This window comes from Hyla sarda, chromosome 2 (assembly GCF_029499605.1).
Source record: "Hyla sarda isolate aHylSar1 chromosome 2, aHylSar1.hap1, whole genome shotgun sequence".
Classification (NCBI taxonomy): domain Eukaryota; kingdom Metazoa; phylum Chordata; class Amphibia; order Anura; family Hylidae; genus Hyla; species Hyla sarda.
The window spans coordinates 447,417,054-447,429,851 of NC_079190.1; the positions used below are offsets into that span (position 1 = coordinate 447,417,054).

Sequence of the window (12,798 nt, forward strand, 5' to 3'; positions counted from 1 at the left end):
TCCCAGAGGAAGGGAACCTCTATAGTATTTAATTTTAGACAATGGAGAAAATGAATATATTTTTATTTTCCTTTACCACGTCTTTCCCTGCGGAATTTCAGACAGAATGGGGATGGTGGGTAGGGGTCAGAAAGAAGAAAACATAAGCCTGTAGGAACTCACTTGCAGTCCTCTGATGGGGATGGTAGAAAAAGATGGAGTGGAAAGGAGTGATACATATGTTCACACTATGGAATCTCCGCTCTGAGATATTCAGGGTACGGAGATGCCATATGAGCGGCTGCTGCCAGAATCCTTCAATGTTGGGCCCGATTCACACCAATGCCAGATTAGCGCAGCGGAATCTCCGAGCGGAATTTCTGATTGGAATTCCGTGTGGAGATTCCTTAGTGTGAACAAGGCCATAGAGGATCCATGATGAGGTTTTGACAATAGGAAGAAAAATGTTTTTCTTTTCTTTTTGTGTCTTATGTTTCACTTTGCAGTGTGATGAAATTTTGGTCCTTAGATTTTCAGGACTGAGCCCTGGGCTTTGTTCACACGGCAGAATTTCTGTGATTCCTCTCAAATTCAGCAAAGCTGGCTTCGGATTTTTCGCAGTTTTTGTCGAATTTGTACAGAATTTCCTCGGAATTTCTGTGCGCTCGACACACGACACTTCAATGGGGCTCTGCACGGAATTCTGCAGAAACTATTGACGGGTTTAATGTTTTTTTCAGAATCCAGAATGCGCCGCGTGAATGAGACAGCAGAAATTTCATTCAACGCAATGGGGGAGAATTAACAAAACCTCTGTAGAGGAAAAGTTGACCAGTTGCCCATAGCAACCAATCAGATTGCTACTTTCATTTTTATTCTGAGGGCCTCTTAAAAATGAAAGTAGCAATCTGATTGGTTGCTATGGGCAACTGGTCAAATTTTCCTCTGCAGAGGCTTTGGTAAATCTCCCTCAATGTGCAGTAACTTTTGCGGAATTTCAGCAGATTCCGCTCAGAAATTCCACTGTGTGAACATAGCCTTAGACTTAGGTCTAGGAGTGAACTATTTTAAGAGGGTTATGGAAAAAAAACGATCGTCAGATTGAAGAGTCTCGGATAAGGTACAGGGGCCGTATATGATAAATGCATCCAAAAGTTGTAAGCTGAAAATATTTTTTTGCGCTTTAGCTTATTTAATAGACATGTGCAATTCGTTTCGGAATGAATACTAAACTTAACGAATTTTCCCGTTTTCTGGTGTTCGTTACAATCCGAAAGTACGGAAAAAAAAATCGAATATTTCCGAAAAAGAATACGAATAAGAATATACAGTTAACGAATGCATTCGTTAAGTAACGCATAACGAATAATGCATGTTAACTAATAACAAATGCATTCATTATCAGTAAACTGAATGTAAGGAATTACCGTATTTTTCGTCCTATAGGACGCACCGGATTATAAGACGCATCCAATTTTTAGGGGCAAAATAAAAAAAAAATTAAGATTTTGAACCCAATAGTGGTCTTCAACCTGCGGACCTCCAGATGTTGCAAAACTACAACTCCCAGCATGCCCGGACAGCCGTTGGCTGTCCGGGAATGCTGGGAGTTGTAGTTTTGCAACATCTGGAGGTCCGCAGATTGAAGACCACTGCAGGAGGAGGTAATACTCACGTGTCCCTGCCGCTCCGGACCCGTCACTGCTGCCCTGGATATCGCTCGATCGCTGTCTCTGCTGCCGGCCGGGTATCCTCCGACGTGATGACGAGGAAGGAGAGCGCCGGCCATACAGGGGATCCCTGAACAGAGAAGACACCGAGGAGGCAGGTAAGGTCCCTCCCGGTGTTCTGTAAGCACTAACATGGCTATTCAGTCGGGCTGTTCGGGACCGCCGCAGTGAAATCGCGGCGGTCCCGAACAGCCCGACTGAACAGCCGGGTTAGTGTCATTTTCCCTTCAGACGCGGCGGTCAGCTTTGATCGCCACGTCTGAAGGGTTAATACAGGGCATCACCGCGATCGGTGATGTCCTGTATTAGCCGCGGGTCCCGGCCGTTGATGGCCGCAGGGACCGCCGCGATAGGGGTGTATTCGCCGTATAAGATGCACCGACTTTTTCCCCCCAGAAAAAGAAAAAGTGCGTCTTATATGGCGAAAAATACGGTAATTAGATTTTTTCATTGGGTTTACCTGAGGAAAACTTGCCTTCCTACACAGAGAAAACTGCAAAAAAAAGGTGAAAACAACAAGAATCCTAAGGTAACACCTGCTACTTATTACAAAGGAGGATCAGCAAGTGAAACTAATGTGCATTTCGTTTAGTAACGAATGCTAAATTTAACGAATTTTACAGATATAACGAAAGATCCGAATTAACAAATGCATTCGATGTTATTAACGAATGCATCCGAAAACTAAATAAATTTTCACGGATGCATCCGAAAACCGAATATTATGAATGCACGGCATTCCGAATATTCACGGAACCGAAAATTTTTAAGAAACGAAAACAAACAAAACGAAAAAAACGAAAAAGTTACATCTAAAAAAAAAAAAAAAAAAACCCAAAATCAAAAAAACAAAAACCTCAAAATAGATCTTTTTCATTTTTGCGCAAAAAAATAAAAAAAAAGTCTAAATTTGTTGGGAAATCTCACACAGTGTGGACTTTGCCTGGGAGAGATCTAAACAAACCTAAACTATACAGAGAGAACAAAACATGTCATCCTAAAACAATACCCACCTTGTCATATAAATTGGCGTGGGCCTTTCCTATGAGTCTCCCGTCCAATTCAGAAGTAGAGATGGCATTCATATGGGACGCTGGCACAAAGGATTCTAATGTCTCCTTCAGCCATCGGGATCTGTGGATATCCGGCTCATTACAATGAAGATGCCCTAAGGCGAAACGATAATAATACGGGTTGTATGGCGATGTTTGGCAGACACACGTCTCTGTTTTGCAATTCTACTGTTATTTTACTTACTAAAACAAGAAGTCCATTATCTATTCTTGAAAGCAAGTTTTTAAGTGTTATAAATACTTGTTACACTGGCAACACGTGCAGAAGGGTAGTGTTTCCCAACCAGGGTGCCTCCAGCTGTTGCAAAACTACCACTCCCAGTATGCCCGGACAGCCAAAGGCTGTCCGGGCATGCTGGGAGTGGTAGTTTTGCAACAGCTGGAGGCACCCTGGTTGGGAAATACTACAGTAGGGCTTCACAATCATAATCCAGGCATACATTTGTTCTGCGCTTATGATACTTCATATTGATAAAGCCGTCCTGGAGTGTCAGAGAGGCGGGACCCTGGGTCGGCTATGTTCTGGGTAGTAACACCTCTCCACGCTTACCTCACGCCCATTCCTCTTGTGGACTGACACATATGGATCAGCTACCCACAGCAGTCTTGTGTAGTTGTCCCATGCATGTCCTGTCAATGTGTTTATGGTACACGTGCTTAACCCCTTAAAGGGGTATTCTAGGCCAAAACTTTTTTTTATATATATCAACTGGCTCCGGAAAGTTAAACAGATTTGTAAATTATTCAAAAGAAGAGTGTAATGTCCGGCACTGCTGCTGATATTCTCACGTTACTGGACTATGGGACGTGTAGGAGTGCTCCCCGAAGTGTTGATGGTGCTCTGACTGTAAGTGGTGAATCACAAATCTTGAAGCAAAGAGAAATGGTAGAAAAAGTCGGCAGACTCACCAAAGACTTCTTTTCCAGGGTAATTTCTTTATTTCATACTCACATATAAAAAGTAGATACAAAAGGTGGGAGAGAGGGATCACAGTGGGGGGTATTCACTGTCTGGCGACAGACTCTGTTTCGCTCGGTACTCGAGCTTCTTCTGGCCTGAACAGGCCAGAAGAAGCTCGAGTACCGAGCGAAACAGAGTCTGTCGCCAGACAGTGAATACCCCCCACTGTGATCCCTCTCTCCCACCTTTTGTATCTACTTTTTATATGTGAGTATGAAATAAAGAAATTACCCTGGAAAAGAAGTCTTTGGTGAGTCTGCCGACTTTTTCTACCATTTCTCTTTGCTTCAAGATTTGTAAATTACTTCTATTAAAAAAATCTTAATCCTTCCAATAGTTATTAGCTTCTGAAGTTGAGTTGTTGTTTTCTGTCTAACTGCTCTCTGATGACTCACGTCCCGGGAGCTGTGCAGTTCCTATGAGGATATTCTCCCATCATGCACAGCTCCCGGGACGTGACATCATCATTGAGCATTTAGACAGAAAACTTCAGAAGCTAATAACTATTGGAAGGATTAAGATTTTTTAATAGAAGTAATTTACAAATCTGTTTAACTTTCCGGAACCAGTTGATATATATATAAAAAAAGGTTTTGCCTGGAATACCCCTTTAAGGACCAGGCCATTTTACACCTTAGGACCAGAGCGTTTTTTGAACATCTGACCACTGTCACTTTAAACATTAATAACTCTGGAATGCTTTTAGTTATCATTCTGATTCCGAAATTGTTTTTTCGTGGCATATTCTACTTTAACACTTTTTTTTTACATAAAATGCTTGTTTTCCCAAAAATTTTACATTTTTAAAAAGGGTAATAGCAGAAAATACCCCCCAATATTTGAAGCCCAATTTCTCCCGATTCAGAAAACACCCCATATGATGGTGAAAAGTGCTCTGCTGGCGCACTACAGGTCTCAGAAGAGGAGTAGTCACATTTGGCTTTTTGGAAGCAAATTTTTCTCTGGGGGCATGCCGCATTTAGGAAGCCCCTATGGTGCCTGGACAGCAAAAAAAAAAAAACCACATGGCATCATATTTTGGAAACTAGACCCCTTGAGGAACGTAACAAGGGGTAAAGTGAACCTTAATACCCCACCGGGGTTTCACGACTTTTGCATATGTTAAAAAATAAATAAATAAATAACGATAATTTACCCAAAATGCTTGGTTTCCCAAAAATTTTACATTTTTTACAAAGGGTTAAAGCAAAAAATACCCCCCAAAATTTGAAGCCCAATTTCTCCTGATTCAGAAAACACCCCATATGGGGGTGAAAAGTGCTCTGCTGGCGCACTACAAGTCTCAGAAGAGGAGTAGTCACATTTGGCTTTTTGGAAGCAAATTTTGCTCTGGGGGCATGCCGCATATTTAGGAAGCCCCTATGGTGCCAGGACAGCAAAAAAAAAAAAAAACATGGCATTATATTTTGTAAACTAGACCCCTTGCTGAATGTAACAAGGGGTAAAGTGAACCTTAATACCCCACAGGGGTTTACCGACTTTTGCATATTTAAAAAAAATATATATATATTTTAGCGAAAATGCTTGGTTTTCCAAAAATTTTTCATTTTTACAAAGGGTTAAAGCAGAAAATACTGCCAAAAATTTGAAGCCCAATTTCTCCCGATTCAGAAAACACCCCATAGGGGGGTGAAAAGTGCTCTGCTGGCGCACTACAGGTCTCAAAAGAGGAGTAGTCACATTTGGCTTTTTGGAAGCAAATTTTGCTCTGGGGGCATGGCGCATTTAGGAAGCCCCTATGGTGCCAGGACAGCAAAAAAAAAATAAAAATAAACACATGGCATTATATTTTGGAAACTAGACCCCTTGTGGAACGTAACAAGGGGTAAAGTGAACCTTAATACCCCACAGGGGTTTCACGACTTTTGCATATGTAAAAATAAATAAAACATTTTACCAAAAATGCTTGGTTTCCCAAACATTTTTCATTTTTACAAAGGGTTAAAGCAGAAAATACCCCCCAAAATTTGAAGCCCAATTTCTCCCAATTCAGAAAACAACCCATAGGGGGGTGAAAAGTCCTCTGCTGGTGCACTACATAAGAGGAGTAGTCACATTTGGCTTTTTGGAATGTAAAAAGGGGTAAAGTGAACCTTAATATCCCACAGGGGTTTCACGACTTTTGCATATGTAAAAAAAAATTTTTTTTCACTAAAATGTGGGTTTCCCCACAAATTTCACATTTTTGCAAGGGTTAATAGTATAAAAGACCCCCCCAAAATTTGTAACCCCATCTCTTCTGAGTATGGAGGTACCCCATAAGTGGACGTCAAATGCACTACGGGCGAACTACAATGCTCAGAAGAGAAGTAGTCACATTTGCAAAAATATCACAAAAATGTGTGTTTCCCCCAAAATTTTACATTTTTACAAGGGTTAATAGCAGAAAAGACACCCCACAATTTGTAAATACATTTTTTGGGAGTAAGGACATACCTTATTTTATGATGATTTAGGCTTGGCGGGTGCACAGCAGGTCTTGCTTGAGTGGGAGCGCAGTCAGGGACCTTGAGCTTGATATGGAGCCAGGATATGGGACCCCCCTCAAGGAGCGTTAATGGGGGGAGCACTGAGCCCTAAAATAGGGGAACACTATATGGGGCAACGGGAAGTAACTGGGGTAGACAGGTGGGGTACAGAGGCCCATAATATGGGGTACAGTGGGCCAGAAAATTATAAAACATAATAAAACAGGATATGCTCCCAGAATGATGACCAAGAGCATAGCCGAAACTAAAAAAAATATGCCCGCCCCAAACCCTATGCTCTGAATCATCATTCTGGGAATGTGATGTGTGTGGCCGTCCCTAACCTGTTGCCTCAAATGCACACCCACTCAGGTGGAGAGAGCGCTGCACATTTGAGGCAACATAAAAAAGTCCCCGATGATAGTGACTCAGTGACCTATGACCCATTTTTGACAAAACACCCCCAGAGGCCTTATCAGGTTTTTTTTTATTTTTTTTTTTTAATTAAGGGTTTTTTGGGCAATTTAGTGATTTATGGGGGTTATATTTTGGAATGTACTCTGGTCTTGGTACATTGGTCAAATTATGTAAAATTCTAATAAGAAGGGAAAATTTAGGGCTCCATGGAAGTGCGATACTCTCTGAAGCAGCCTATGCAGAGGCCCGGATTATCTGGGCAAGTGTCACACTGAATGGCGGTGTCCCTCCATCTCCCCTTCCTGTAACACACTCTGCATTTTTTATAGGATTGTCCCTTCTTTCCACTGGGGGGGGACCTCACCTGGAAAGTGTTGGCCTGGGACGATCCTGGCACCTATAACTCCAGACCCTTGGAAAGTCCGGCCTGATCTTTCCCGGTCAGCAAAGATCAGGAACCTTAGGACTTCTTCTTGGTACTGGAGGTATGTCCCTGTGTTGCCAGCGTACTGGGATAGTACAAAAGCGTTGTACATGGCAACCTGTACCAAGTAGACCGCAACTTTTTTGTACCATGCCCGTGTTTTCCGCATGGCGTTGTATGGCTTGAGCACTTGATCTGAGAGATCAACTCCCCCCATATACCGATTGTAGTCCAGAATACAATCAGGCTTGAGGACCGGTACCACGGTACCTCGCACAGGGACAGGGGTGCTGCCGTTCCCATGAATAGTGGTCAGCATAAGGACATCCTTCTTATCCTTATACTTCACCAACAACAGGTTATCATGGGTGAGGGCACAGGACTCACCCTTGGGGATAGGCGTCTTAGCAAAATTTTGAGGGAGGCCTCTCTGGTTCTTCCGCACGGTCCCACAAGCGGACGTGGATCTGGCGGAAAGGGATTTGAACAGAGGGATGCTGGTATAAAAGTTATCCACGTAAACGTGGAAACCCTTATCCAGAAATGGGTGCACAAGGTCCCAAACGAGTTTCCCGCTAACACCCAGAGTGGGGGGACATTCTGGGGGTTCAATACGGGAATCTCATCCCTCATATACTCTAAATTTGCAAGTGTACCCGGAGGTACTCTCGCAAAGTTTGCAGAGTTTCACGCCATACCGCGCCCGCTTCGAGGGAATATACTGGCAGAAGATGAGTCTCCCCTTAAAACTGATGAGAGACTCATCTACCGAGAGGTCGCTGAGCGGTACGTAGGCCTCCAAAAATTTGGCCCCAAAGTGATCGATGACCGGCCTCACTTTGTAAAGCCGGTCATGGGCGGGATCACCTCGGGGCGGACATGCCGCATTATCTGCATAATGCAGGCATTTCCGAATGGCTTCGAATCGCCTCCGTGTCATCGCCATACTGTAAAGCGGGGTCTGATAGAGAACGTCCCCACTCCAGTAATGACGAGCACTTGGTTTTTTGTCCAGGCCCATATGCAGCGTGAGGTCCCAAAATGTCCTAATTTCTGCTGCATCAATGGCGCGCCATTCATTGGGCCTGGCCAAAAGCGAATCGGGGTGGTGGGCAATGAACTGCTGGGCATACAAGTTCGTTTGCTCCACCATGTGAGTGACCAGGCTGTCACTGAAAAAAAAACTTTAAAAAGTCCAGATCAGTGAAGCCAGCATGGTCAATCCGGATTCCTGAGTCGCCAACAAACTCAGGAATCCGTGGCTGATAACACTCTGGGGGGCTCCAGACAGGGTTACCGGAAGGGGGCTCCGATGCACTTGTCTGGGGGGCCGGACTCCTATTACGAGCGGCATTGCCACTCGTACTAGTGTCGGCCACTGGGTCACTCTCATGGGGGGTGCGTGGCCTCGCCTGGCGGCGTCTCTGCTGCCGCACAGGGGACTCATCATCACTACTAGATGATGAGGAGGGCGAGGAAGAACACAAAAATGTAGGATCTTCCTCGTCCTCACTGGCAGATTCGGAGTCGGAGGCTAAAAAAGCATAAGCCTCCGCTGCCGAAAATGCCCGGCGGGCCATCGCCTTTTTTCTACAGTGGCGGGGGGGGGGGGGGGCAGTGGCGGGGGGAGGGGGTGTGTGCGGGGAAGTATGTAGTGTGTGGTACTTGGTGTAAAAAGTGTAATAACAGTAATAGAAAAAAAAAAGCTGCGGCCCAAAAAAAAAGGGGTGGCAAGCGCAGCTCCCTGAACCCCTAATAGGACCCGGGGTAAGGGATCAGACCCTAATAGGACCCTGGGGGACCTATTAGGGGGTCGGGGGGGGGGATTTGTTTTTTACTAAAAGAAAAAAAATAGCTGCGGCCACAACAAAAAAAAATGGATGGCGCACGCAGCTCCCTGAACCCCTAATAGGACCCGGGGTCAGGGATCAAACCCTTGGGGACCTATTAGGGGGCTGGGGGGGGGAACTTTTTTTATAAACTTTTTTTACTTTATTAAATCCTACCTGTCCCTGCAATCCGCTGTCCCTATTCTAAGGCTCCTGAGGGGGCTCCGGAGCTCTGAGGGGGGGAATTACGAGCAGAGAGCGGGTGCAGCAACGGGAAGGGACTGTTAACCCCTCCTCTGCCGCACTGCTAGTGGCTGGATGATCGCCGGCCAATAGCAGCGTTGCTGGGGCGGTGACAAAATTGTCACCGCTCCCCAGCAACGGCAGGTGATTGGCGGTGAATTGTACACCGCCGATCACCATTTATTACCAGGTCATCGGGTCACAAGTGACCTGAATGACCCGAATTGCCGAAGATAGCTTGCGTCCCGGGACCCCCCTAGGCATTTGCACGGCATGCCTGCTGAGCGATTACAGCAGACATGCCGTTCCGATCTCTGCCCGGCATGCGGCAGAGACCGGAGAAACACCAGGACGTTCTGGTCCTTAAAGCCGAGGGTGCGGGGACGTTCCAGAACGTCCTTGGTCCTTAAGGGGTAAAGGGGTACTCCCGTGGAAAACTTTTTTTTTTTTAAACAACTGGTGCCAGATTTGTAAATGATTTGTAAATGACTTCTATTAAAGAATCTTAATCCTTCAAGTACTTTTTAGGGGCTGTATTCTAAAGAGAAATCAAAGAAAGAAATGCATTTCCTCTGATGTCATGACCACAGTGCTCTCTGCTGACCTCTGCTGTACATTTTAGGAACTGTCCAGAGCAGGAGAAAATCCCCATAGCAAACATATCCTGCTCTGGACAGTTCCTAAAATGGACAGCAGTGGTCAGCAGAGAGCACTGTGGTCATGACATCAGAGGAAATGCATTTCTTTTTTGAATTTCGCTTTAGTATACAGCCCCTAAAAAGTACTGGAAGGATTAAGATTTTTTTTATAGAAGTGATTCACAAATCTGTTTAACTTTCTGGCACCAGTGGATTTAAAAAATAAAAAAATAAAAAAAATAAAGTTTTCCACGGGAGTACCCCTTTAATGCATTGTTATAGCTAGAGGCAGAGAGCTCGCTCCCTCCCTACCTCTAGTGACACACTGACCGCACATGCACAAGATAACTACACCAGACATTCGAGTCCTGTGTGTCAATCAACAGGAGGAGCTGACATGATGTAAGCAGGGAGAGGCGTTGTAGCCCCAGAGTATAGCGGACTAATGAACTTAAAGGGGTAGTCCAGGAATTTATTTTTATTTGACTATGCTACAGGGGCTGTAAAGTTAGTGTAGTTCATAATATAGTGTCTGTACCTGTGTTTGACGTTTTCTCACAATTCTTCAGTGATTTTCACTCCAATATTTATTGTTATAAGCATAAAAAATGACTGTTGTCTCAGATTTTTCCCAGCTTGCAATGCGGCCGAGACCTGACTCACTAGTCAGCTGATGACAGGGAGCCTGTCTGCTTCAATGGGTAGAGGGATCAATCTGCAACTAATGCAACAGCTGTAGGCACCCTGATTGAAAACCACAGATCTTTTGAATGGATGCAGCTCATTTATGTTTCAATGGGTGGGGTGTCTGATGTGTGGGAGGGAGGAAAATGGAATTGTGGGATTTGAAGTAAAAAAAAAAGAAAAGTGAAGCAGGAAATACAAGTTCACAAAAAGCTAGCCACAGTGTTATGGTAATCTCATGACATAGCCATTTAGCCCCAAGACAAGCACAGATCCTTCCTAAGCATGTCCAGGTACCAGGTACTGCCAGGTACTTACTAAAATCACCTTATGGTGTATATTCCGGCGTATAAGACGACTTTTTAACCCCGACCTTTTTTCTGAAAAGTCGGGGGTCGTCATATATGCCGGGTATTGGGGTCCGGGATAGGAAAACTTATGACTATCTGCCCAGAGCAGATAAAAATTAATTACTGATACTAAAAACCAGGGTGTCTCCAGCTGTTGTGAAACTACAACTCCCAGCATGCCCGGACAGCCTTTGCCGGTCCGGGCATGCTGGTAGTTGTAGTTACACAACATCTGGAGCCACCCTGGTTTTTAGTATCACGGGAGCAGATAATCATAGCTTTTCCTATGCCGGACATTCCTGTGTCTTGAAAGATCTTTTCGGGACATAGGGATGTCTGCTGGTCACTCACCATTCCCCGACCGGCGCGTGTCCTTCTGCGGTCCTCCTCCGCTTCTCCGCCTCTATGGTTGTACACAGGGGACGTCAGTGACATCCTACTGCGACCATAGAGACGCAGGAGGACCAGGAGGACCGCAGGACCATCGCAGGAGGACCCACGCCGGCCGGGGCCTGGTGAGTGACCGGCGGCGCGTCATCTTCTTCAGTGATCCGGTCACCGCTCCTACAGGCCCGGGACTGCTGCTATGGTCCATAGCAGTAGATGGTGACCCCGGGCCGGAGGAGCGGTAATCAGAACACTGTGGGGGCAGTATAGACATACAGCCTCCAGCCATACATTGTATATGGCTGGAGGCTGTATGTCTGTGAGGGGGGGGGGGGGGACTGTCTACTAATGTGGGGGAGCTGCCTACTAATGGGGGGTAACTCTCGACCTAATGTGGGGTAACTCCCGACCTAATGTGGGGGAAGCTGCCTACTATTGTGGGGGAACTGTCGACCTAATGTGGGGGAACTGCTGACCTAATGTGGGGGGAGCTGCCTACTATTGTGGGGGAACTGCTGACCTAATGTGGGGGGGAACTGCTGACCTAATGTGGGGGGAACTGCTGACCTAATGTGGGGGAAGCTGCCTACTATTGTGGGGGAACTGCTGACCTAATGTGGGGGGGAACTGCTGACCTAATGTGGGGGGGGAACTGCTGACCTAATGTGGGGGGGGAACTGCTGACCTAATGTGGGGGGGGGAACTGCTGACCTAATGTGGGGGGGGAACTGCTGACCTAATGTGGGGGGAACTGCTGACCTAATGTGGGGGGAGCTGCCTACTATTGTGGGGGAACTGCTGACCTAATAAGGGGGAGCTGCCTACTATTGTGGGGGAACTGCTGACCTAATGTGGGGGAGCTGCCTACTAATGTGGGGGAACTGCTGACCTAATGTGGGGGAGCTGCCTACTATTGTGGGGTAACTGCCGACCTAATGTGGGGGAACTACAATCTAATGTGGGGGAACTGCAACCTAATGTGGGGGAACTGCCTACTAATGTGGGGGAACTGCCAACCTAATATGGGGGAACTGCAACCTAATGTGGGGGAACATGCTGCCTACCTAATGTGGGGGAACTATACTGCCTACCTAATGTAGGGGAACTATACTGCCTACCTGATGTGGGGGGAACTACAAGGTACTGTACATCGCGGTAGAAGGGGTAGTCTTATACGGCGAGTATATACCAAACTCTATATTTTAACTGTAAAAGTTGGGGGTCGTCTTATACGCCCAGTTGTCTTATACGTCGGCATATATGGTAAAAAAAAAAAATCTGGAATACCCCTTTAATGTAACTTTGTCATGTGATCATCTGTCTCACCCACAAAAACTTACTGGCCTAGATTTATTAAACTGTGTGAGAGAAAAAGTGGAGATTTTCCCACAGCAACCAATCACAGCTGGGAGAAAATTTGTTGCTGGGGGAAAATCTCTCCACTTTTTCTCTCGCACAGTTTGATCTATCTGGTCCACTGTGCTTAATAAGCGTCAGGGGATGTCAGGTCTGGGTCAGCTGACTTCCTGTGAACTACAGGATGACATCCTCAACTACCAGATCCCCTCCTATTAACTCTTAGATCCCACCCCTT

At 45.6% G+C, this 12,798-nt stretch overlaps 1 protein-coding gene across 8 annotated transcripts in view; it reads right to left on the reverse strand.

Moving 5' to 3' along the window:
* NSUN3 (NOP2/Sun RNA methyltransferase 3) overlaps positions 1–12,798 on the reverse strand; it is an 83,363-nt gene that overhangs the window by 46,830 nt on the left and 23,735 nt on the right. For all 8 annotated transcript variants that reach the window (XM_056559330.1, XM_056559328.1, XM_056559333.1 and 5 more), the window contains one exon: positions 2,723–2,877. In XM_056559330.1, coding sequence (XP_056415305.1) covers positions 2,723–2,877 — 155 coding nt within the window. The remainder of the gene's footprint in view (positions 1–2,722; positions 2,878–12,798) is intronic.